The following is a 27483-nucleotide window of genomic DNA, read 5'->3' as shown; positions in this document are numbered from 1 at the left end:
CTATCACAAATGACAGATGCTGACTTCTCTATTTATGATGTTCAGTGGCAGTACACGTATAAGGGGAAACATGTGTTTCTTTGTAGTTCTTTGTTCATTTGATTTATATTTATAATGGTCTCTGTAAGTAAAGTAGTATGGTATGATTTTAAAATCTGCAGAAATAGCACTTGTCTGATCGAGGAAGCAAAAACAACTTTAAACTAAATGTTTGTTTTTGACCCAGTGTAAGCTGCTATAAAGATAAAACACCTCTCTTGGTAGCCATGATTAGAACTTGCCAGGTAACATTGATAGGATATCTATATTCAATAAATATGCAGTAAGTGTACGTTGACCCTCGTGTAATCAGAACTTTTATCATTAGTAATTCTTGTTCATGCAATTGTAAAGATCATGTGGGTCACCAAAGAAAAATATGTGTAAACTGAAAGCGTCAAAGTCTATGCTGTGTTTACAATGAAAAGAAAATGGAGATTTACTTCATACTGGTTGCCAGTTTTCTTAGTTCTGGTAAGAAAAGTTATTTGTATTTCAAGTAGACTCCAATAAAAAGAGTACTGGGTACACAAAGGATTCTCTTTTAAAACTGTTCACCAAAAGTATTATAAAAAATATACGATTTTTATTTTGGTATATCTTTGTTTGTTGTTTAACGTCCCTCTCGATTGTTTCACTCATATGAAGACGCCATCACTTGCCGGTGTAAAGACGAATAATGACCCCCATCGAATAATGACCGGGGGTCATCTTTCGACAGCGAAAAATGACCCCCGGTCAATATTCTACGGCGAAAAATGACCCCCGGTCATTATTCGACGTCGAAAAATGACCCTTTTGCCCGTAGAAAAAGTGTCACCACCCTAAAAATTTGTAGAACCCACGTGAAGAAAAATGACCCCCATAGAAAAATGACTCCCTGTAGATTAAAGCTAAAATATTTAGGGGGCAAAAAAAATAGATAAAGAAGCATATTGGCCAAAATGCTCACCTGAGCTAATTGGGAATAAATTGATGATATGTTGATCTCATAACATTATACAATTATAGCTATATTTTAAGGTCAATGCGATGATTCAAAATCTAAAGGAGTAAAAGATTTATCGACCCTTAAGGGTTAGGTAAACACTGTACTTCGATGGTGGAAATCATCGTACTGACAGCAAAAAATCAGCAGTATTATATATCATTACTGTAAACGTATTACATTTGGCTGTGTATTCTTTTTAGCGCCTTTCGCGGAAAGCAACCTCCGCTAAATCAAGTACATCGCTAAATGCTTTGTGTATAAACGTTTCTGTAACGCACATTAAAAAAGCGCTAAATCAAATCTACGCCAACTTGTCGAAAATTCAATTTCCGCCAAATATCGTACACGCCAAATATAATACATTTACAGTATATCCTCCGCTTGAAAAGCGGGAGGGTATATTGTGATCGGGATGTCCGTCCGTCCGTCTGTTACGCTCTGGGGTATCCATATCTTATTCGCAACTCTTATATATAAAAAGATGTGTTTGTGAAATAGCTATGCCCCTGTATGGCAACATAGCGAAGATTAAACTTTTCTTAAACGCAATTTAAATATATTGGTACCCAAAGTAGGGTCTTCTCACAAGAAATACAAATGCAAAATAGGAAAGTCCTAGCATCACTTGTTCAAAAGTAATGGCTTAGGATGAGTTTTTGAAAGGTAGGTCAAACTCAAAGGTCAAAGGGTCAAAGTTGATGGTTTCTTATGAAAGATTTAACGTAACAAGGATTACATATGTGAAGTATGAAAACCCTAGCCCTTACCGTTCAAAAGTTATGGCCAAGGTTAGTTTTTTTTCATAAGTACGGAAATCTCCAAGGTCAAGGCCAAAAGGTCAAAGTTTTTAGTATCCAATGAAAGGTCATGCCAAAAAAAATACATATGTGAAGTATGAGAGTACTAGTATCTACCCTTTAAATGTTACGACCAAAGTAAAAATTTGGAATTTTTGTGTAAAATGAGACAACAAACTCCAAGGTAAAGGTAAAAAGGTCAAATTGGTGGTACCCAAAGTAAAGTCTTGTCAAAAGGAATACACTTATTAAATATAAAAGTCATAGCTCCAATAAATGAAAAGTTATGGTCAAGGTTAAAGTTTTTTGCGGACAAACAGACCGCCAGATAGACAGAGAGAAGTACAGACGGACACGATAAAACTACCAGTAAATACCCCATAATCTTCGATTACGGGGACATAAAAAGAAATGGTCTTCAATTAACTTTTCATATTATGATACAGTATAAAGAAGACGTTACAAAAATGAAAATATTTGTTCTGATTTTCATATTAAATTCTCTGAAAAATATACTCAGAACTGAGTAAAGGGGTGGATTACAACAAGAATGAATACTGTGTGCTAAATCGAAAGATTATGTCTAAATGTATATTTTTTTCAGTAGAATGTGTATTTTACACTAGCCCATAGCTTTAAAGAGCATATTTTAGGTGTTATACCTACCCCACCCTTACTTATTTAGGAAGAAGTCGATTATCAACAAAAAGCAACAAAAAACTACCCTACCTTTATTTTTCTATAAGGAGGGACTAAAAATAAGCTTAAAATAATCTACTATTCTACTATTTTTCAACTGTTACTTTGCCACAATACTTTCAAGTATACCCCTACAAACATTTAAAGTATGCTTTAATCATGGCGAAGTAAATTATGATATGATAGTACTTGTGTGAAGGCTTAACTTCATTTCAATATTTTATCTAGAGCCTCTTTCAGTACCATTGAAAGGTATAGAGTTTTATTTATATTTTTACGTGCTAAGAAGAACAAATATAAAATCTATTCGAACAAATACATTAATTACTCGAAGGAAGAACAATTATAATATACAGCATATTTCCCTTTCACTTTTCCCATTATAAATCTTGTATCACTTTAAAGGGGGTCATTTTTCAATGGGGGTCAATTTTTTATAGGACTAACATATAAAATTATGACCCCTAGGACTCTTTTCTACAAAAAATGATTTTTTTTCTATGGGTGGGGGTCATTTCTTGTCATTGAAAAATGACCCCCCGGTGATTATTCGATGGGAGTCATTATTCGTCTTTACACCGGCGGCTAGAAATTTAGATCTTTAGTCGGCTCTTCGGACCATAGCTGCAGATCTGTAGCGTTATGGTTTTATATATAACGTTATGGTCAAAGACAAATATATAAAACCATAACGCTACAGATCTGCAGCTATTCAGGCCATTGAGCAAAGAGGGATCTTTTCGTGCCAACAACTATTGTGACTATGGACCTAGGTGTACATGTATATGGTCTCATCCGATGGACCATTAAATCTTTGTTATTTCTCAAAAAGGGCAAAATTATACCCCTGTCAAAATAATTATCCAGTTTTATCTGAGTTGTACACCGAATTTGAAAGATCGATAAGAAATGAAACATTCCAAATTAATTAATTTTTAGCATTTTCATCTTATTTTTTTTAAAAAAAAAGGGACAAGAAGGTCATGTTATTTTGATAATAAGTAAGAAGGTTCCTACTTTCATCTTATGTAGAAGAATAAATAAATCTAAAAGGTCTGTAAAGTAATTTTGAGAAGTAAACATTTTCAATGACAGTTTTATCACTGATATATTCATTTTTATTACAGTACTCCAAACCTAGAGATAATACCTCTTATTCTGTGTAGGGGTTTGAAGCTTTTTGATTATCCACTTTCATATGATAACATAAATCAAAATTGAGACTACTTTAAACCTGACCCATTTTATATTTAATGACATGATTTGCAATGGTATACATTAAAGTGATGTCAAGAAAGAAGATGGGAGCATTTGGCGTGTGATCTGCAGGAATCATTTGTACGAAACATTTATGGTTTAAATGTCCATGATTTGGTTGACTGAACATAGCTGGTCAGATTTTACAAACACGTCCATAGGTTTTTTTTATATTATTTAGTTTGAAAGTGTGAAATTGTAAGATTTTTGTCCGTTTTTCCTAAGGGGTACTATAACATAGTAATGTTTCACAAAAAATAAACACCTAAAATATTTAATGCATATATAGATGCATGATACGTGTACATGTACATTTATAGAAGATTAGAATAAAATTATTGATTTCGCTCGAGAACCAAACTGAACCAAAATTTATCTAATTCAAAATTTTAATGCATCAGTACATAAAACGAAACTGACAAAATAAATGGTTGTTTGCATGAAAAAAAAAATTAACGCCCCATGCCAGGTTCGAACCAAAAACTTTTCTATTCCAGTGCAGTGAACAGCTATCCCAACTTACTGAGCTATCACCGCTACACATACATTGAGTTTAAAAGGACAAAAAAGCACTACATTCACACATTTGGATTTTTTGGGGAAAAGTTCGTTTTTCGTGGTCTCTGGGTCTTCTCTCCATTTTTTTAAACAAGAGGTCCATGGACCACATCGCTCACCTGGGCATGCTTCCATATAAATATGATCAATTATGGCTTTGTTATTCTTGAGAAGAAGATTTTTAAAGAATTTTCCTATATATTTTGATGTAAAACTTTGGTCGGCAATTGTGGCCCTGCCCTACCCCTGGGGGTCATGATTTGAAAAAAACTTGAACCTACACTATCTGAGGATGCTTCCATATAAATATGATCAATTATGGTTTTGCTATTCTTGAGAAGAAGATTTTTAAAGAATTTTCCAATATATTTCCATGTAAAACCTTGGTCGGCTATTGTGGCCCCGCCCTACTCCCCGGGGTCATGATTTGAACTAACTTGAATCTGCACTACCTGAGGATGCTTCCATATAAATATGATCAATCAAGGCTTTGTTACTCTTGAGAAGAAGATTTTTAAAGAATTTTCCTATATATTTCTATGTAAAACTTGGTTGGCCATTGTGGCCCCGCCCTACCCCCCGGGATCATGTTTTAAACAAAATTGAATCTACACTACCTGAGGATGCTTCCATATAAATATGATCAATTATGGCTTTGTTATTCTTGAGAAGAAGATTTTTAAAGAATTTTGCTGTACATTTCTATGTCAAACTTTGGTCGGCCATTGTGGCCCCGCCCTATCCCCGGGGGTCATGATTTGAACCAACTTGAATCTACACTACCTGAGGATGTTTCCCCATAAGTTTCATCTTTCCTGGCACAGTGGTTCTTGAGAAGAAGATTTTTAAAATATGCCCCCAAATTTTCATTAATTCCCAATTATCTCCCCTTGAATGGGGGCGCCCTTCATTTGAACAAACTTGAATCCCCTTCACCCAAGGATACTTTGGGGCAAGTTTGGTTGAAATTGGCCCAGCGGTTCTTGAGAAGAAGTCGAAAATGTGAAAAGTTTACAGACAGATGGACAACCGGACGCCGGACAAAATGTGATCAGAAAAGCTTCGGCTCAGGTGAGCTAAAAGGTGTATTCGTTTCTTTGAATTAAAATACACACAAATAACGTTTCAAAATCATGAAGAGAAGATCCAGATATAGAAAATTTTTTAGAATAACGTGTTTAAAAATGTACACTTTTGTACCAAATCTCTAGTATGGCCAATTTTCAACTTATTTTTTAGCAAATCAAAGCTCGATTTCGGAAAAATATTTTCCTTTCCTGTTGGACAGGAACCCCATAAATAAAAAATGTTAAAATTTCATGTGACATGTTGATAAAATTTTCACTTTTCAATTACGCCCAGATTCGTGCCGAATGCCAATCAAAAGCGCCCTCGTTCTTTAATCATATAATATTTTTACGATGCTGAATACATACTTCCTATAAAAGATATAAAATGAGTTTTTATCTGATCGAATGGCCCATTGTTCTGAGACCCTGAATCTGCCTCTGCAATTCTCAGAGATCCGTATTTTATGCTCAATTGACATATCTGTATTATTTCGAGAATTTTTTTTTATAGCTCGATCACTTTTTCATAATGCCGGTAGTAAATCGCAAAAAAATTAATTTTATGGAATATGACATTTATTTAGGATTATTCATAGCTGATTCTGTTTCTAAATTTAAAGAGTCAAACTCTGTTTTCCCAAAGCATCTGCGAAGGAAAAGACAAAACCTACGAAAGGAAGTGGTTACATGAGTATTTTATGTTTCAACATTGTTTTGGGACATTTTATAATTTTAAGATATTGCTGAATTTCAAGCATATCTTTGAAAGCAGGGTAATAATTACATGTATATATGTCTTTTGTATATTAACACTCATGCAATTGTAATGCTGCGAGGTAGCAGTCTAGATGTCTAAATTTTTCATGTCGCCATAGGTTTGTGTACTAGTATATGTACATCCTATATAAAAACTGGAATTATACAAAATAAACTTAATGCATACTTTAAATTGACAATAACTTTCTCGTCTTGTGGATACTTATAGATACTAAATCATTCTAATATACAAAATAATTATTCATTTTCAGACAAGGATATATTGTTTGAATGCAAAACAGTTTACAACAATTTGGTTAATCATAGAATTTTGACCCTATGTTATTTCTTCATTTTCAGCACTGTGTGAGCACATTACATCCAAATGCCATGGTAACAACTACATGAATTCTATATGTGCCAACCAATCAGATGTTATTGCCATCAAACAACTACAGTATGGAGCAAAATCAAATGGCAAAAAGTGTCCCCAGAATGAGCAGCATAACAATAATACGTGTTGTTCGCATGAAGTTGGCGACTGTTTGGAAGATGTGACTGATTATGCCAATAAATATTTATATTTTTCTCGATTGTCTGGACTAAATGGCATTTCACAAAATACAGCCACACCCTGGATCCGAATGAATTGTGGAAATCGCACTTTCTCGGACTATGTACAGGTCGTGTTTGATTGTATTAAAGGTATTTGTCTGATATAAAAATTTATTTTATTTATTTCAACTTAATATTACCTTCAAGCAATCGAGTTTCACCATGAAAAAATCCATTCTTTTAATCTGTAAAACAATTCCTGTGAATATCATGTAGAAAATAATCCAAATTTACAGAATGATATCATACGTTCAGCGCATATATACCTTCCAAGGTTATTTTGATAGCATTGTGTTTTCTTTTTCAGAAACAGAAATCAAGAACTTTTGTGACTATCAGAAAATGACCGCAACAAATAAAGGTCTGTACCTCCATAGGGAACGATATTTTAACATTAAAAATACTTGTGAGTGCATGATCAAATCATCAGAAAGATCTACAATCAACGTATTTGCCGTTGACGTGAGATTGCAGCCAAATTACCCTGTTAATGAAAACCTGACTGGGGACTGTACAAATGCAACAAATATGCTGACAATTAGTGATAACAACAATATGACAAGCATTGAGTGTGAAAATGACACCATTTATGGAGAACTGGAAAAACTATATTCTTCATCCGAAAACTCTATTAATATATCATACTCAGAAGAAGGAAAAGAGCCACAAAATGTTTGGATATTTGTTAATGGTAAAGTTGACATACTTTGCAATTGTCTTATTTTTTAGTTAGACCATCCTCATTTCTTTCTTTTTAAATGTAATCTGCGTTTATATTGCTGATATTTTTATTAAATATATCCTTCTTACTGAGTTGTTAACTAAAGATTTTTTTTGAAATTTTGAAAAGAATACATTCTTTATTTAGCCAGCAAAGGAGATTTTGAAATCGAATGTAATCCACGACTCTCCACTACAACTTCAACAACAACATCAACAACAACAGGCACAACCAAAAATTCAAATCCACTCGTGACGTCACCTGGCAATCAAGGAAATAGTCACAAAAATAAAACTACACAACCATCGGGACGAAAGACAAAATCTCCAGGTTATAGCAATCCTCAATAAGCAATATTAGTAACATATCATTACGCATGAAAAATATGGAGATATCGAACAATATTCCAGATCAAAAGTCCATCAAACAATACAAAACAGGAGCAGAGCAAACACGAATGCATGTATTTTGTTTTTTATACTGATTCTGTATTTATCATATATAAAACTAAGTTTGAATTAGTTGGGTTTGTTAAACGTTTGCTTGTCTTCTACTAATTCTTCATTTGTCAAAATTCTGTGTCTAATTTTTAAAGTCGGTGAATTTAGATATATTTAACGTTTAGCAACTGCACATAAGTCAAACAATTTTTTTCAGAAGTAAATTATACCACATATAGCAATTTAAGATATAGTAACTTTATATTAATCCAAACACTTCTTTCTTTGACTTATTTTCAGGGTCTAAAAATTCAGACTCTAATGTCATCGAAACTGGACCCTCGGCCAGAGGTTAGATTCCTCTTTTGAAATTATATTTGCTAAATTTGAAAGAATTGTGAATTAAACGAACGCAGCTTAATAATTTAATGCTGTTACTTGAAATACATTTACTTGTACGTGTTTTAAATTTGTTCACTTTATGGGTTTTTTTCTTTACAGTAAGAGAGAGAGCCATACAAAATACGGCAATATACTGCGTCATAGGGGCGGCTGCTATAGCGACCATATTGATAATCACGGCCGGGTTTTTCATTCGTAGGAACAGAAAGTTAGTTTGTCAACCACTATATATAATATGTAATGCAATTAGTACATAAGGAAATTAATTACTTAAATCATTGGTTTGAAAATACAAATCTGATCTGTTGAATTACAAATCTTAGGATAAAATACTCAGTATCCACTTTCAACAAATGCGATGTACATTGTGAATTTTTTTAAATTATTAATTGGAAATGTGTATTCAACTCAGCAATACAAAATGTCAATATTATTACTTGTTTTCATTTTTAAATTTCCCGCCTTTTAGGTCAGCAGAGCAACAAAGAAAATATAAAAAGGTGCACGAAGCAAGACTCAGCCAATCCGACTCCTCCATTTTCACACTGGAAAAATTACCAAGGGAAACCCCAACAAACTTTTCTGAAAGTTCAGAGGACCATTTGTATTGACAAATCCCTTGATGGGAAGCCATTTGTAACATTTTATGACAATGTTCATTGAAATATTTATTATATTTAAAATATTAATATTTTAAATATTATAGAAAGGCTCTTTGTAATTATCAATTTTTACATTACATACATTAATATTAGAAGACAAGCCTCTTTCAACATAGTATAATTTTTTTCAGACAGTGTAAGTAAGAGCATGAAATGATTATGTATTTGAACAAATTTTTGTGATCTATAAGTTTTTGAAGATTTTGTTACATGCATTTAGATTTACAATTCTATTAATAATGTGCGTGTTATTAGAGTGTCATAAAACTCATAATTATTGTGTGTTCTGTCAATCACTTATTTTATTACCAATCTTTACTACAAGTACTGCATTTGAAGGAAAGCAATGCGTACATGTGTCTTTAAATGTATCATCACATTCTACGAGTCAATGGCATGAAAAGTTAAATTGATGCTTCTTTTTTGCATTTCTTTATTTGTTTTTAAAAAACTTCACATCTTGTTGTTTTTTTTTTTGGTTTTTTTTTTTTTTATTTAAACAAATTTATTTTTTTTTCTACATAATTTAATTACATATTAATTAAATAAATTATTATGTAGGGTATTCTATTTGTGTACAAAGATTTGTTGAAATCAAAGCTAAACTGAAGGAAGAGTGTCATTAAAAAATTGCATGTAATTCTATATTTTGTGAATATTCAAGTTTACGTATATGAAAATTTCTTGTAGGATTTTTTAAAGGTAAAATAATGTGAAAGTCATAGTAAAAATATTTTGTGATAAACTATAGTTCAAACTTGATTTACTCTAGTTTAACTTAAGTGCTACTGTTTGCAACAGTAATTTTTAGTTAGGGAGAAGACCTATGAAGAATCCGGTATTATTGTCAATATCATACAATGTATTTGAGACACTATAAATGCATGTATCAAATGATTCTCATATTTCGTACATACAAAACAATTGCTCGTCTATTAATGATGAAAAATCCTGCAATGAAATTAAAGCATTTATGATGCCTTATCATAACCACTTGTGAAAAACCTTTAACTTATCATACCATTTCGTTTTATTAGAGGTTAAAAGTAAGTTTTTTATCCTTATCCGATGGAACTATGTATTTTATCATCATTTTTTTTTTTACAATTATTTATCATGAAAAATTATCTCCATGAACTAATGCTAATTTTTATTCTGATTGGGTAATTATTTTATCACTAAATGATTGCTACAATTTAATGCTGCAAGTCTGCTGAACTCAAATTTTTTTCTCTTAAAATTGCATAGGTTAAAGCATTGTAAAATCATTCATTTTCGTGGGGGCTTACCGTTTTCATTGTTTTCATGGTATGAAGTAGCTGCAGTTATGGTTTTATATATTAATATTGATGACCATAACGCACAGGCACTTGTTTCTGTGATAAATTTTTGACCTATAGTATAATAATAACGTGTTATCATTATACTATAGGTTTGAAATTTATTTCCGAAACAAGTGCTTGTGCCATATCGCTAAAAATGAGGTCAATATTTTCTTCGAATTGTTTGAAAGAATGTCTCTACTTTCAAGCTTTAGTCAATAAATCTGCCTTTCAATCCCTTAATCTAGATATATATTTTCACTATCTGTATTATTTTATTCACCTCCGTACCCTTTATAGTTGTTTCTACAGACCAATTTGCTGGTTTTATATTGGATGGTAGAAAATTCAAGTAAGTTTATTGGCCTGTAGACATGAATGTAAAGAGTTGGATAAAATACAGCTGCAATAATGTAGCCCTCTCAACTTTTTATATGATTTTTTGCCTCTTCCCTTATAAAAGATTAGACAAACTAGAAAACTGACCAGTCAGCAAGGGTCCTGCCATAGAGTAGAAATATAAGGTGCAGCTTATGGAATTCTTCATAAAAAATGTACTAAGAATAAGCAATAGCAACTGTATTCTTAAAATTTCAAGATAATTCATAAATATTCAAAAACCTGTAAATAATACCCTTGTATTTACATTAGGCAGTAAAGAACAACTTAATATTCAATTTGAATGTATATTTAAACAATAATAAAGCATATGTTATATAAAATGCCATCCTTCAATGAATGCAAATATCATGAAGACTTGACCTTAACTGCAGACAAAGGTTTTCATTAATCTTAAAGTGACAGATAAATTTAGGATAAGCCTACTAAATTTTCTGCAGCAGGCTTGATAATTAATCCCAAGGGATTAACTGTACCTCTCTCATCCTTTTCTTCTAAAGTTACTATAAGAACTTTTTCAGTATCTATAATGATAGAATGGGGTTTTTATACAACTACCTTAAAAATTAATAATATTCTTGAATTTACATAAAGGGAAAAAAGTAAAAATAACAAATATATCTTCTTTAATCTATTTCTTTTTTTTAGAATTCAATGAGATCATCACTATTTTAACAAAATAAAGTATGAACATTTATATTTAAATCCACATTTCAGAGTGTTCATAGCATTCTAAATTGACTTAACTTCAAAACAAACTTCACTTGCAGACAGAGGTGGTAATCCCATGGGACTCATAGCAGCATACAGTTTACAATGGGAACATCTTTAGCAGTTATCTCTCTTTGCCAATGCATTCTTATATAAAGTTAAGGAATCTACCCCACCACCCAGCTCCAAACCAAGGGTCATAGAGAAACAAACTAAGCATCAAAATATGTCTTTCTGCCTATTAAACTACCATACCAAATTGGGCAACCATTAAAAAAGTTATTAGGAAAAAACAGAAAATTTGAGGACGGAAGAGTGACAGAGACGGACAGACAGAGTGATTACTATAGGGCACTCGCAAATCCTTGCGGGGCCCTAAATACATGTATACAGAATAGTTTAAGAATACTCTAGAAATAGGGAGTGAAAGGTAGTTAATTGACCAATGCTGGAAAGTGAACAAATTCTCACCAACCATGCACTGGATGCCTGCCTCATAAATTGCACAATATTTGCATTATAGGAACTGTAGCATTATGGCCAAAGACTAAAATATAAAACCATAAGACTACAGTTCTGCCTCTAGGAATTTTCATCCCCACAAACTAATATATTTTCACAAAATCAGGAAATTTAAACCTCATCGAAATACATGTAAGTGTTTCTACAGTATACAACAAAACATGTACTAGAATATCTAAAGATCAGTCATTTTCAAGTTCATTTCCCAAATCCATAGTGATGCTCTTGTAATTTGAAGATTTGCGATCACATATATTTTTTCGTCTGTCCATCTGTTTTTCCCCTGAAAGTCTAACCTTGGTCATTGCTTTTGAGCAATTATTTTTGGGGGTTTTTAATGTATTTCTTGTAATATGACCTTTCCTTGGGTGTCATTTTACCTAGACCATAAATGTGAAGGGGGATGAGCAAAACCTTCAAATTTACCAGGTCTGTGAACCATCATCAATCAACTAAAATTAAGCCTTTGTACATTTGAAGATTTTTTCAAATTCTGGACTTATTTACAATTAAGGATTATTAATATATATGGCTGTTGTCACCTTTCAAATGTTTCTGCATAATTCTGCATAATCAAAATGGCTTTAAATATTTCTAAAAGTCATTGATCCCCTGGTTCTTAAAATTTTCTTTAATATTTAGTATACATGTAAATACACATATAAAACCATGCAGTAAAAATATCAAATAATAAATAAATCATCATACTTTAGGTAAATGCTCTTTTACCCAATTTTATAAATTAATTTTGTGTTTTCATGTCATATTTATTTGATTTACATAAAAAAAATTACTTTGTGACAATAATTGCAACCGTTTTTCATGAAAAAATCATGATGATATACATGAACCTTATAATGAATTGAACACATTGTCGAATTTTGCTTTGTATAAACAAATTTTATGTAATTAACATTTCAGAAGATGTTAACGAGCAAATACTTTCTAATCTGGAATTTCTCACACTTTCAGTATCCTTGTGGTCTCCTTTACAAACCGATATCTTCTTCAATATAATGGGTTTTTGAAAGTAAAAATTTATGGCCTCAAAAAGATATTTAACCACACTGTTCACTTCACTATACTACCTCTAGCAACAGTTCTAGACAGTACTTTATATAACCACATATTCTTTAATTTCTATTGTAAACATCATGAAATGAAGCCTTACTATCCATGACATTTTGCTGCTATAATTGGATTCCTCCAGTATTTCAGATCTACACCACAGAATTTGAGTCCAAGCTCACATTTCCTATTGATTCAAAGCTCACGTTTCCTATTGAGTTAAAGCTCACATTTCCTATTGAGTTAAAGCTCACATTTCCTGTAGATGGCATAGAATTGTTTACCTGAACAAATTTTTTCCTTTATAAAACTCCTGAGTTTATCAGATATCAAAAGTTTCAGCACAAATACTGTGACCATGTTCTTCGTACTGCTCCCTGGTGACGGCCATTTTCTTATACTCCTCAGTGTTAGCTAGCATTCTACCACCTTCCCACGCATAAGTCACAGGGCTGCAAAATAGGATGAGATTTTAATCAAGATTAAATGTTACCTATACTTTATTGGTAAGGAAAATTAAGATAAAGAACCTCCCTTGTTCTTTTTCAGACCAGCTATCATTAAAATACATATGAAATTTCAAAAATTTTGTTAATATAATAAGATATCTCTTACCTAGACAATGCTTGCATTAGTTGTGTTTTTTTAAGGTGTTGTTAGTATATATTTTTTTATTTCTCGTTTATTTTTTTTAAGGGGGGTCCAAAAAAGTAAAAATGTTGGATTAGCCTGTATCACTGTGCTTGTTCTTATATATACATGAATATTTGTAAATGAAAAGATTGAAAAACTTACTTGCTTGGCATTTTAGTTGAGATGTCATATTCTTCAGGGGCCATACTTCTTACATCAGCATAACTAACAAAACAAACATAAGTATGTAAAAAAGTTTGAATGCAAGGGGTTTCTTCGAACTGGACATTTGTGGATAATATAGATAAAATGGTTGTAGACTTTAAAATCACTTTCTGAGATCTGTTTTATATAAGATTACCATGGTATTCAAGATAATCATTCTAAATATCATAAGAATTAACTGTATTTTTTATCAATAAAGCTACGGTACTTCATGCATGAAAACATTGACAGATTTTCAAAACCTCTGGATAAAGTCATAATCCAAATGCACAAATTATTAAAGATATTCTCTTCCTTGACAAAAAGAAATATTTATACTAAATATTGCCATAGAATTGGATTTAGTTTTCTGCAGATTGTAAAATTTACGTTACATTTGCTGATATCGTGATACGAGATTACTGTATTCTACAAATAAATGACTTTAGTATTGAACATGTACTTGATGTGGGTCATATTTTGGCAGCTTTCCTACATCCTTTTGTGTGCCAAAGTTGGATTTTATGTAAAGTTTTGCATTATGATAGCATTAATTCATGATTGCACCAAATATAGTGCCAATCGTATGTGTGCATATGGAACGCCGTCACTGCCTTATAGCAGAACACTAATATTGTATTGTGTCAACCTTCCATTACATTATGTCAACTCTTTATGACATTAACCCACACTACCATTGCATTGTGTCAACCTTCCGTTACATGATGTCAACTCTTTATGACATTAACCCACACTACTATTGCATCGTGTCAACTTTGCATTATATGATCTCAACTCTTTATGACATTAACCCACACTACTATTGCATTGTGTCAACTTTGCATTACATGATGTCAACCCTTTATGACATTAACCCACACTACTATTCCATTGTGTCAACCTTCCGTTACATTATGTCAACTCTTTATGACATTAACCCACACTAATATTGCATTGTGTCAACCTTCTGTTACATGATGTCAACTCTTTATGACATTAACCCACACTACTATTGCATTGTGTCAACCTTGCATTACATGATGTCAACTCTTTATGATATTAACCCACACTACTATTGCATCGTGTTAACTTTCTTTTACATGATGTCAACTCTTTATGACATTTACACATAGTAACAATTATATTTCGTCAACTTGCATTTCGTTGTGTTTACTTTTCATGAGATCTTAGTTTTTATTAACTGATGTGAAAAGCTTATGCCATACTGTGCGCACTCTTCTACATTATGTCGATTCACTATGACGTTATGCGAAAACGGGTATCCTCGGCCTTTATATGAGCATAGCGTTATTTCCGCGTTCCGCAAGCACAAAAAATGGCGGGAGAGAAAACTGTCTTAGAAGTGATTCTCAGCGATTTGGGAATGACATCTTTAAATGAAAACTGTAAGCGACAAATAATTGACAAACTTGAAACGGGCAAAGCCTTAACACTGCGACTGTGAATTAAAGTCACGTCTAAATTCTAGGTTGTTTACTTTAATCTCATAGTTAAATACTAGTAAATCAAATATTAGGAGTCGTGCAGCAATCATTTTTTTTCTTTTTATTTTGAATTTTTTTTTTAAATAAAAGTCTTAAACTTTGTAGGACATTGCATTAGTTTCACAATAAGCTTAGCGGAATCAAGTTGAAAACTTTTTTCTATGAAACTATAAAGCCTGAGAACTTCTCCGTTTTCCCTCTTGGTCTCCAACCATATACCGTCCCCCTTCCTTGTTCAAGATTCCCATATCCGCCACTGATATGTGCCCATGCATGCGTACTAAGGCATATTCAATTGATTTAGATGAGCGACTGGTAGACTTTTGTAATAGAATTCTGGCTCTGGAATGATTAAAAAAAATTACTAACTCCAATGACATAGCATCTTTTTTTGAAAGAGGCAGTCAGCCAGAAAAAAAAATCATTTACCCGAAAAAACTTGACAAGCCAAGAAAAAGAAAATGTCCAAGCCCGGAACTCCTTTTTCGGGGAGAGGGGTCCAACTTCGGTCAGTCCTATTTTTTTCCAGACATATTACATTACCCTTAGTGGATTATACTTCAACAAAAAGTGGGAATGGGGGCTGTACTGTTTCAATGAACATTGCATTTTCTATAGTAAAGTTATGTCTGGGAAAAGAGGGGGGTTGATATTAATTGCCTGTAATTTGTCCTAATCAATCAGGACCCCCCCCTTCTTTCCAGTCATTAAAACACTGTCGTCAACATTCATTATATACTAGATATACATGCACAGCTTTGAGATAATGTAAATGTTTTTTAACATCAGGTTATGAAATTTTGGAATCAACATGACAAAGAGTTAACACAATATAAAGATATTTTTAAATCACATAAGAAAGAGTTGACATAACGTAATTAAATATTCACATCACGGAATGGAGTTTTGACATAATGTAATAAAGTATTGATATAATATAAAGATATGTTCACATTATGTTATACACTTTTTACACCACGTAATAAAGCACTGACATAAAGGTAAGATGTGTTCACCTCACATCATGATGCTCTCGCCGTATAATAAAGATAAATCCATATCACGTAATAATGCTTTGATATAATAGATATATACACTCTAAAAAAAGGAATGGGCTTTTGACTTAATGTAATGATAAGTTTAATTATAAAACACAATTTACTTGACGTAATACAATTTCGACCTCACATATTAAAGAAATGAAATGATGTAAAGAAAAATTCATTTCACGCAATAAAGTTTTAACACAATGTAAACACATTATCACTTCACATAATGAATTTTTTACTTCAAGTTATGAAGTGCTGACATAATGAAAGAATGTATTTACTTCATGTAATGCAGCATTGTAGCAACCTCTAATGATAAAACGCCGCTTAATGATACAAATAGCATTAAGCGTTGCAATTGCAACGCTTAATGCCATAAATTATTGCATTAATAGCTGACATCATCAACCGCTAATGCTAAATCGCCGCTTAATGACAGAATCATATCATTAAGCGTCACAAATGCAGTGCAACACCGACGCTTAATGAAACAAGCAAATATCGACATATTCGACGCTTAATGATACACACTTGTGTATCATTAAGCGTTGCGGTTGCAACCCTTAATGAGTTAAAATTTAGAAATCACCTGTAATATCTAAGAGAAACACACATCCACCTTTCCTGAACAATGAGATATCACTTGTCAAAATATTTATATATGCCCTTGTGCTATATTAATGGTAAAAATAGAAGTTTTACTGTTTTCTATCTAGTCAAGGGAATGTCTTTAAGCCAGGGTTGATTAAGAGACAGACAGTCAGATAGCTGGAAGAAAGAGATACAAACAAAGGGATAAATAAAATGATATTCAAATCATTTTAAAAGAACCAATTTTACTGAAAATACAGAAGCAAACAAGCAATTAAATTCCTTTTAATTCGATACAATGATTTTAATACTCAACCCTTAAATATAAAGAATATATTTAAATATACCAAACTTTGTATTTTAGATTTGATACAGCTTAACACATGTCACTGTTAACGTTTCAGATATACATGTACGTATCGAGAAATAAATTTATTTTCACTATAATTGTATTTTTAATCTGCTTCGTTTCTTCAAATTTTTGAAAAGGAGAGACATCAATATTGACAATTTATGTTTAAGTATATAAAACACAAAGAATACAAATGAATGCAATATATTGAATAATATATCATTTTGAGAAAAAGGTACATTTATCCTTTATTTGTACTCAGTTTTACTTGAATACATTACTGTGGCATGATTATTTTAGAATCAATTTTGAAAACTAGTACATGTATAAAATTACCAAATTATAAAAAATTATGTCAAAAGAAGTTCACATACTTCATTTTGTAATATATTTGCCTGTCTGTCTGTAAACAATTTTTTAAAATGCTACTCCTCCTGCAGTTTTTGTCTGATTTCAATGTAACTTGGCACACAAATAGACTACACTAAGATTCTTAATTTCTGTATCGATTTTCGATTACTATGAACAGTGTTGCCTTAGTTACTAAAAATAGAAATAATATAATAAAATGCTACTTATACAACATGTTTTGCCTGATTTCAAAATAACGAAGCTCACATGTAGACTAAACTTTAAGATATCGTTTTTTGATTTCAATGAACAGTGTTGCCGTGGTTACTAAAATAAAATTTTTTTGGAAATACTTTCAATATGCTTATCCTCCTACAGTTTTAGTTAGATTGTAATATAATTTGGCATGCAAGTAGACTATACTAGCATACTCTATTCTCAGTTTCGTGTTTTTGAATTAGTTGATTGATGTTGCCATGGTAACTAAAATTGGAAATTCTGTAAAATTTTATTGAAAGCTATTGCTACAGTTGTAGTTTTATTGCAATCTTGCCACAAAAATAGACTTAATTAAGGACCGTCATTCTTTTTGTTGCTTTTGTTAAGTTTTAAGCCCCAACTGCTACTTTTTTCTTCCTTTATTATAAGTAAGTACAAACGAGTAGAGCTACAGTCTCGACATAATCAAAACATAACTACATCAAAGTTTCTAAGACTTTACTATTGTTGATTAAGTTCCAAAGTTTTCACTGTTGTTAATCAATGTTTCAAAGTTTTTACTATAGCAGATCAAAGTTCAAAGGTTTTCACTATAAATATTAAATTTAAGTTTCTAAATGTTTACTTTGGTACTTTAGGACTATAGTTTATTGTAGTATTTTTTAAAGGATATGTTCGTTTCTACGGTGGTATATTTAGGACAAGCAATAATTTTTTTTTGGAAATACTGGAAAAAAAATGTCTTGTGAAAAATGACATTATTATCTTGTAAAAACGACTTATTATCTTGGGAAAACGAGATATTATCTTGGGAAAACGACTTATTATCTTGGGAAAACGAGATATTATCTTGTGCAAAACGAGACATAAATATCTTGGGAAAACGACTTATTATCTTGTGAAAACGAGATATAATCTGATGAAAACGACTTATTATCTTGTGAAAATGAGATATTATCATGTGAAATGAGATAATATCTCGTTTTCACAAGATAATATCTCGTTTTCACAAGATAATATCTCGTTTTCATAAGATATTATCTCGTTTTCACAAGATAATATGTCGTTTTTCACAAGATATTATGTCGTTTTCACTAGATAATTTCTCGTTTTCACAAGGTAATTTCTTGTCTTCACAAGATAATATGTCGTTTTCACAAGATAATTTCTCGTTTTCACAAGATATTATGTCGTTTTCGCAAGATATTATGTCGTTTTCGCAAGATATTATGTCGTTTTCACAAGATAATTATGTCGTTTTTACAAGATAATTTTTCCCTTGGTATTTAAAAAACAAATAATTGCGTGTCCTAAATATACCACCGTACTTTTTTTACGCAAGCCGTGAAAAAAACTCTCTAAATTTCAGTTTGTCGTCCAATGTAATATCACCGACTTTCTCATTGAAATAAAACAAAAATCAGATCAAACTACACTGTAGTTAATTGAAGTTTTCAATTTAGGGAGAAGTAAAGAGACAAAGTATGTTTTTAAGCGTCGGGATGGGATGGGACGGGGGTAATTTACATTAATAAATATTTTATGTTGGTTAAGGTAGGATTCTTCTCACATTTCTTTTATTTAAAAATTAATGAAATTTTCACAGAATCTAGAGGACAATATCACTAAGTGATGGTATCAGTGAAATTTAATTCGACCATTTAATATTAGAGGCAAGGTCAGGTCAAGGACTTTACTTTTTTCCTGGACATTAAGGTCAGACGACACGTTCCTTAATAATATGTTTTGTATCTCTTGGAATAAGATAAGAAATATTCATATTTGGCATTCTCTTCTGATTTCAACATTGTTTTTTGAAATGTTTTTAAATATAGGACCACCAAAAATAGTGAGATAGGCCGTTCAGAAAGATTACCCATAAGGGTTATATAAGAAATATGAACCTTTGGTATCTTGTCCAAATGGCTGGTAAGGTACCCTTATTTTTTGCAAGGAATTTTGTTTAAGTACCTTTTCTTCAATGACAATCTCTTAGAAAATATATATATATTTTTGAGGAATGTGTCGTCTGACCTTAACATTAAACCAGAAGTCTCTCTCGAGACTGTAGCTCTACTGGTTTGTACTTATAACAAAGGATGAGAAATAAAGCCATTGCCATCAGACCAAAACTGTAGAAGGAGTAGCGTTTTAAAGGAATTTCACAGAAAATTCTGTTTTAGTAACCATGGCAACACTGTTCATCGAAATCAAAAACCGGTGCATAATTTTATTTATCTTAGTGTAGTCTACTTGTGTGCCAGTTATATTCAAATCAGATCAAAACTGTAGGAGTAGCATTTTAAAGAAATTTCTCAGAAAATTCTATTTTAGTAACCATGGCAACACCGTGCATCGAAATCAAAAACCGATGCACTTTTTTATCTATCTTAGTGTAGTCTACTTGTGTGCCCAGTTTTATATAAATCAGACTACAACTGTAGGAGGAGTAGCGTTTAAAAAAATGTTTAAAGACAGACGGACAGCTAGACAGCTAAACGGACGGACAACGGACGCATTACTATTGCATAAGCTCTTCTGGCCCCGGGATCATGAAACATCATAGCTTAAGTCAAAAAATGTCTTAGATGCTGAACTTTTTTAGAGGTTAAGCAGCCCAAAATGAAAATGCTTTCCGATTTTGTATCATCAATCTGTGTCATATGCAAATTAAGAGTTTCCTTAAACAAGTTTTTAAGATTTTTAGATGATAGAATTTTTTACTTAAGTCTAGGTCTGTTTAATGATCCTGGAGCCTGGTCTCTGACCAGTAGAGCTAAAAATTACTGTTTCCAATAATGAGATCCCTACTTGTAGTTTAAAAGATTATTTTTTTTTATATTTCATAAAAAATACTATCATATGTGGCCTATAAGATGATATAACCAAATTGACATGGATAATTGAAATAAAATGGATATTTGATAATCCGAATTTCCTCCATTTTTGAAATTTTTTTAAAAGATTTATTAGTTATTTTTATATGCTTCCTACATATTAAGATTTTCCAATTTTCACATATAGTAAATTGTCACATAATGGTACAAAATGATACAAAAACTTATAGTTTTGATCGTTTACTAAGAGAAAAATAACACTTTTTACGGATTTTCTTGCTCAAATCTATACTTAGATTTGAATGTTATCGTTTAAAAGCAAACATAGTTCTAGTATGTGTGAAAAATCTTATTTATTTGATATATTTTGAATTTTTAGTCCCTTATTATTAATTTAACTTTATTCTGAAAATTTCGTTTAGTCTTTGATTGCGTAAAAATTATATCTAAATTCAATGTTCTATAATAATTTTGAGAGGCAGAAAAGAAGATTATTTTCATACGCCATCATTCCGCCAAAAATATAGTCCCTGCTAGTTTTCAAACGCAGTTTACCATTTCTATTTCAAGTTGTATTATTGTGATAAGGAGAGAAATATCTTTTAAACCTCTTGCATCTAAATATAAGACATATCAACAAATATGCTTTGAATATTGAAACCAGAGAAGAATCCTACTTAAGTTAAATATTTCTTTAATGTTTTGGGAAGATTAGGGACTTTTTATTCTCCATTTTTGGATGCCCTCCCCTTTACTTGGAAAATTTTGCCACAGACTTGCTTTATATGCAACCTACTTTTTTTATCATCTAAATTTCATTTGCTACCCAGGGTCTTAAAGTAACTATCTCCAATCAAAGAAATTGAAAGAATTGTTTTTTTTATAACGAAAAAAAAAAATGAAAATTAAATAAATGTCATTGCAATAAGATCTCTAACTCATGCTTATTTTTGCCATTTAGACAGCACATAGAAAGACTTCTGTGTTTCTTTCTTTCCTTACATTTGTGCTACTTTATATGTATAGAATCAGATGAGCTAGTGACCAAGTGGAAGCAATTTAAAATCTAATTATGTAGCGCCAAGAATGCCATGCCTTAAATACCAAAAGTCAAGCATATCAAAGCATTGTACTTTATGTTTGAAATAATTAGAAAAAAATAATTTCTTATATTATTCAAAAGTGGTTAATTCTATTCCTAGCTAACTAGAAAGATTTCAGTCTGTCTCCACTGCAATTGTCAGTAAATAATGATCTGTTTCGGTATACATGTACCATTTATACTCGCCTATTAGTCGGTTCTGTTTTTAAGTCTGAAATTTAGACAGTTTTTTTCACTCACGGCTGACGTTAAATAGCGGAATATCCCTAACAAAAAAATACTATAGAAAACTATATAGTTTAATATAATTAACAAGAGAAGCAAAGCAAAAACTTTGGATCTTTGATTTGCTAAAGTGAAAACTTTGGAACGTCGCAAACCACGGTCAAAATGTACGATCCTTTCCCATTCTAGCCGTAGTTGCTATTTTGTAGCTCATTAAAGTATTAATTAACCAATGCAAGAAAAGCATAGTCGGGCCTTTCATGCGACCTTTTAATACCTATTCGCAGTTAGCGAAATACTTCTGATGAATACTAGCATTAATAGAGAGGGTATCTCTTGTACCGAAAAAAGAACTATAAATTTAAAGCTATTTAATTTTGATATTTGTCAGATGTAAACTTAATCTTATATATCGAAAGAAAAAAATACTACAAATGAAATATGCGTCATTTACAATTTAAAAATAAAAAAACCTCTTCAACCTCAGTCAGTATGTATATTGTAATTTGATACATACTAGAATTCAAAATTGATTCTAAAATAATCATGCAGTGATGCAACGGTGATGTATTCAAGTAACACTGCTCACAAATATAGCATAAATGGATCTTTTTTCTCAACACAATATATATTATTCTATGTATTACTTATATTCTTTGTTATATATCCTTAAACATAAGTTATTAATATTGATGTCTCTCTTTTTCGGAATTTGGAGAAACGAAGCAGATTAAAAATACTTTAGTGAAAATCTCGATACGTATATCTGAAACGTTAACAGTGATATGTGTTTAGCTGTATCAAATCTAAAATACAAAGTTTCGCTAAAAATATTCAGATATAATATATATATATATCTATTTGAGGTTGACTATTCAAATCATTGTATCAAATTAAAAGGAATTTAATTGCTTGTTTGCCTTTGTATTTTTAGTAAAAAAAATGGTTCTTTTAAAGGATTTGAATACCATTTTTATTTATCCCTTTGTTTGTATCTCTTTCTTCCAGCTATCTTTTAAACATCCGGGGCTTAAAGATGTTCCCTTGACTAGATAGAAAACACAGTAAAACTTCTATAATTACCATTAATATAGCACAAGGGCATATATAAATATTTTGACAAGTGATATCTCATTGTTCAGGAAAGGTGGATGTGTGTTTCTCTTAGATATTACAAGCGATTTCTAAATTTTATATCATTAAGGGTTGCAACTGCAACGCTTAATGATACACAAGTGTGTATCATTAAGCGTCGAATATGTCGATATTTGCTTGTTTCATTAAGCGTCGGTGTTGCACTGCATTTGTGACGCTTAATGATATAATTCTGGCATTAAGCGGCGATTTAGCATTAGCGGTTGATGATGTCAGCTATTAATGCAATAATTTATGGCATTAAGCGTTGCAATTGCAACGCTTAATGCTATTTGTATCATTAAGCGGCGTTTTATCATTAGAGGTTGCTACACAGCATTGACATGATGTTAAGATATATTTACATCATCTCATAAAAAATGGACATAACGTAAAGAAATGTTCACATCATGTAATTGTAAATTGACATAATAAATGCATAGTTGTATGCTATAAGGCAGTGATGGCGTTCCATATGTGCATCAAGCATCAAGCCATTTGATATTAAAAATTTTCCAAACTACACAAGGTACACGGTATGACATGGAATTTTTACATAAAAGTACATCTACTTACAATCTCTCAGAGAAGCCTGGTAGTAAACAGTTCCCACCAGTCAATACAATGTTAGAATACATATGAGGCCGCATCTCTGAAAAATAAAAAAAATCAATGAAAGAGAAATCAATCCTGCATTTTTTTTTTAAATCAGTTAAGAAGAAATCAGGCAAAAAAAAATTCTTGTTTCCTGCTACCAGTCAGAAAAAATAGTGTAGGGTAGGTAGGAAAATTATTTTATTTTTTCATTCTATTTTATTTTTTCAAACAGTATTTTTTGGATAAGAACTATTACAAAAATTAAACATGTCATAGCCAGATAGATATAATCTTTTAAAATGAATTTCCATGTCTTTTGATGCACAACTCAAGTGGAATTGTATGAAAGTCCATGTTTTAAATATATATTTCTTTCACTTTTGGAACATGAAATTCCTGCAGTTTCGAATTTTTTCCCCAAAAGCTAAAAAAAACCTTTAGAGTCGGGTGCACAAAAATAGGGTAGGTCGGGTAGCAGAAAAGACTTTTTTTTGCCTCAACTAAAATTTCTCCAATTTATTCTGGTGTTTCTTTTACAAAGTACAAGTACACTGAAATGAAAATATTGTATGTTTACTTCAAAAAGAAGGCTTCATATTTTAGCAGCTTTGTACAGTATATGAAAATTTATATTGAAGTTTCACCTTTCAAATACATGTACATGAATTTGCTTCACCAGAATACTGCATATAGTGCAATTAGAGTGCATAGTGATGTTTTAAGTGACATGGTTTATAACCTTACACATAATTTGATACAAATGAAACCAAATTTCCTTTCCTACAATATGGAAGTAATTGATTTAGCTCCCAGACTTTGATTATCCCAGTATAGCTGAAAATTTACAGAACCATTTTAGAGTTATTGTAGAATATAACTGACCTTCAGGCAGAGTGCTGATGGCGTACACTAGGGCCTCAGCCACCCCCATCTCCTGCACCCCTACATCTGACGGGTGAAACAGCAGCTCTGGTATGGCAAACCTCTCATTGTTCATACGAATTATCTACAAAGAAGACAATATAGCCCCTTAAAGGTAATGCAGACAAACTGGATTTCCAAGTCTTTCTAATTGCAAATGTTTGACCCTGTATATTACTGACCTGCTCTCCGTCTTTGGCCCTCCCCGTGGTCTCCTCCTGGGGTCGGACGTACCCCCTCTTGATGTGGGTGTAGTCAGGCAGGACATAGTCCCGGGCTATCATGTTCTCTTTACCTCTCTTTCTGTTTGAATTATAATTCAGATATCAAGCAGACATGTTTATCATAGGTGTATTTGGATTATACTGTGGAGTCATATGATATGGTTTCCATATCAACAGTTGTGGTCTCAATGGTTTTTGCATGAAATTGATAGAGTCAGAAAGTGGATTTATGTTGTAAAAACAGTATGAAATTTTTGATAGCTTTTAGTAAAATAAAGGTAAACTCCCTTGGTTTGTGTGGATGGATAAATTTTTATCCAACTGATTTTGTGTATTTTCTTACCCTTCATCAAGGCTCAGTGATGGCAAACACATTCTCACAGTCCCATTGGATAAAAATAATATCCAGACATAAACCATTGGAGATCCTATATCTACCACATATTCTTGTTTGCTTGAAATGATAATAGGGATGTGCGATTTTATCGGTAGATCGGTATATCGCGATTTTTTTGTTGCGTGATACGTATCGTGATACGGAGACCTAAATACCGGTATTTAAGTACATATTATAAAGTCCAGGAATTATTCATTTATTTGTTTAATCTTTTCAAATTACAATTACAGAAAGTATAAAAATGTTGTAAAACGTGAAAAGAACGGCATCTTATCGTCCAAACATAATTGATTTTATATACATAAATATTTCAAGAAAATGAAATTTTGTTTTTCAAGCAAATTTTTTAGAAAAATAATGACTTTTCATATAAAATCATTGTAAAAACTGCTTCTAAAAATATCATGATTTTATCGTGATATTGTGTGAAAAAAATCGTGATATATCGCGATACGAAATTTTTGGCGATACCCATCCCTAAATGATAATCTTTTAAAATAAGTTTTAGCAAAATATCTTTGATTTTACTAATTTTCCATGCAAAAATGTAAAGTTGTTCCTCTTGACACAACCAAAGTTATAATTCTGATGTTCAAAATAAGTAAAATGCTTCCAACTAAGTATGGCTCCTATATTTGATTTCACACCAACTCCAATATCTTCGATAAAGATGACACTGCATCCTTACAGTACAACTTACTTGGCAGTTTCCATATCTTTCATGAATTGAGTAGATACATAACACACATCTTCCTTCACTTGATTTATCACATATGTTTCATCCATTACCATCAACTGTCTAAAAATGATATAAAGTATTGTCAAAGATATTCTGAAGGCAACATATAAGATATTTAAATTGTACACAGAATTTTTACAAAACACTTCAATTTTTAAAAAGTTTGTTTACTACATAGACATTGCATCACATCAATAAGTTCTCAGCTTTCAAGTTGTAGTGGTGCCAGCTAGATTTTATTTTGAAAAGACTATATCTTTAACCTGTATCAAGATATGGTTCCCAATTAAAAAGTCAATCAACAAAAAATCAAATGAAAAAGATGATGTGTTCCTTATTAACTGATACTGATGTCATTAAAATACACACTTTGAAGTTGCAAATGCTTTTATTTCTTTAAATTTTCAACTGCTAATTTTCATTGAAGACTTGAAGTCTTATCCTAAGATAAGTTTTGCTAACTAGGTTAGCAATTTTGTTTACCATGAGCTACTTACAAGCTAATGTTATCTTCAAAGTCCTCTGCTGCCATGCAAAGGGCAATCACTCCATTTCATTTTTTTTAAATTGATGCTTTGTGGGAGTTCTTTCAAAATTACATTCATTTTTTGAAATACATACCTATATGATATTACTTCTTTCAGATGATTAGTTAGCAATTTGCCACCAACATTTACTCTGCAAAGTGAAACACAGCATAATTTTATTTCAACCTTTACAATTCATGTTGCACATTCAATTTTCAAAGGAAAATTACATAAATATTAGATTGTATTAAATTTTTATACCTTTTGACTGCCCCTGTGATTTTCTTTCCCTTGAAGTATGGGACAATATGAGAGAAGGAATACCCTGTGTCCAGTACTATACTACATAGTGGTGGGGCATTGGTTTCCTTAGAATACTTATACTGACTCAGGAAGGAGGCTGTAAAAAACAAGAATAGTGAGTTAAGTAGGTGGTTAAGAAGGAATTCAAAGCCATAGTTTGTTATTTTTTTTAAATATTTCATATTTCATATCTATCTTAAATGTAAGATATGACCGAAAACTTGCATACTGAGAGGGGAAGGGGAGAGAATATGTTTCGATGTTTGATTTAATCTTTTCTAAATAAAAGGAATGTTCAATTTTAGTCAAATCTCAACTATTATCATAACTATAAAATTTTCATTAAATATGTACTTTATGAATGATTTGCAATTCAAAAAGAACTTACGATTAGTTTTTAACACAGACTTAAAGGCATATTCTTCAAAGAAGATTTCATTCATAGCCTCTTGTACTGAATTGAAGTTGAAATAAGGTTCGGTGACGATGATGTTTGTTTCATTGAAATCCACCTGAAATTGAATTACTTTGTAAGTATGCTGTA

The 27483-nt window shown here is 31.6% G+C and overlaps 2 protein-coding genes across 2 annotated transcripts; one reads left to right on the top strand and one right to left on the bottom strand.

The window, feature by feature from the left end:
- The first annotated feature begins 386 nt into the window (after window positions 1-386).
- Window positions 387-9462, top strand: LOC134277696 (uncharacterized). Its single transcript, XM_062760021.1, has 7 exons — window positions 387-513; window positions 6528-6872; window positions 7090-7473; window positions 7651-7833; window positions 8244-8294; window positions 8445-8553; window positions 8815-9462. Exons 1-7 carry the CDS (start codon window positions 471-473, stop codon window positions 8954-8956), a joined length of 1257 nt encoding a protein of 418 aa, XP_062616005.1. The 5' UTR covers window positions 387-470; the 3' UTR covers window positions 8957-9462.
- Window positions 9463-12605: 3143 nt separating this feature from the next.
- On the bottom strand, window positions 12606-27457 carry LOC134277695 (actin-related protein 6-like; the record flags this gene model as incomplete). Its single annotated transcript, XM_062760020.1, has 9 exons — window positions 12606-13481; window positions 13825-13887; window positions 23808-23883; window positions 24711-24834; window positions 24932-25052; window positions 26071-26169; window positions 26731-26787; window positions 26898-27036; window positions 27328-27457. Coding segments are annotated over 9 exons (939 nt in total), but the record flags the coding sequence as incomplete, so codon positions are not given.
- Between the last annotated feature and the right edge of the window lie 26 nt (window positions 27458-27483).

This window comes from Saccostrea cucullata, unplaced genomic scaffold, assembly GCF_032062105.1.
Source record: "Saccostrea cucullata isolate Sc308-1 unplaced genomic scaffold, CSIRO_AGI_Scuc_v1 ctg8035, whole genome shotgun sequence".
Taxonomy (NCBI): domain Eukaryota; kingdom Metazoa; phylum Mollusca; class Bivalvia; order Ostreida; family Ostreidae; genus Saccostrea; species Saccostrea cuccullata.
This window is presented reverse-complemented; position numbering and strand designations above follow the sequence as displayed.

Coding starts and splice junctions, on each gene's coding strand:
- LOC134277696 (XM_062760021.1), top strand. CDS start 471: ATGGAGATTTACTTCATACTGGTTGCCAGTTTTCTTAGTTCTG. Junction 514..6,527: donor TGCCAGTTTTCTTAGTTCTG/GTAAGAAAAGTT, acceptor CTTCATTTTCAG/CACTGTGTGAGCACATTACA. Junction 7,474..7,650: donor TGTTTGGATATTTGTTAATG/GTAAAGTTGACA, acceptor TTCTTTATTTAG/CCAGCAAAGGAGATTTTGAA.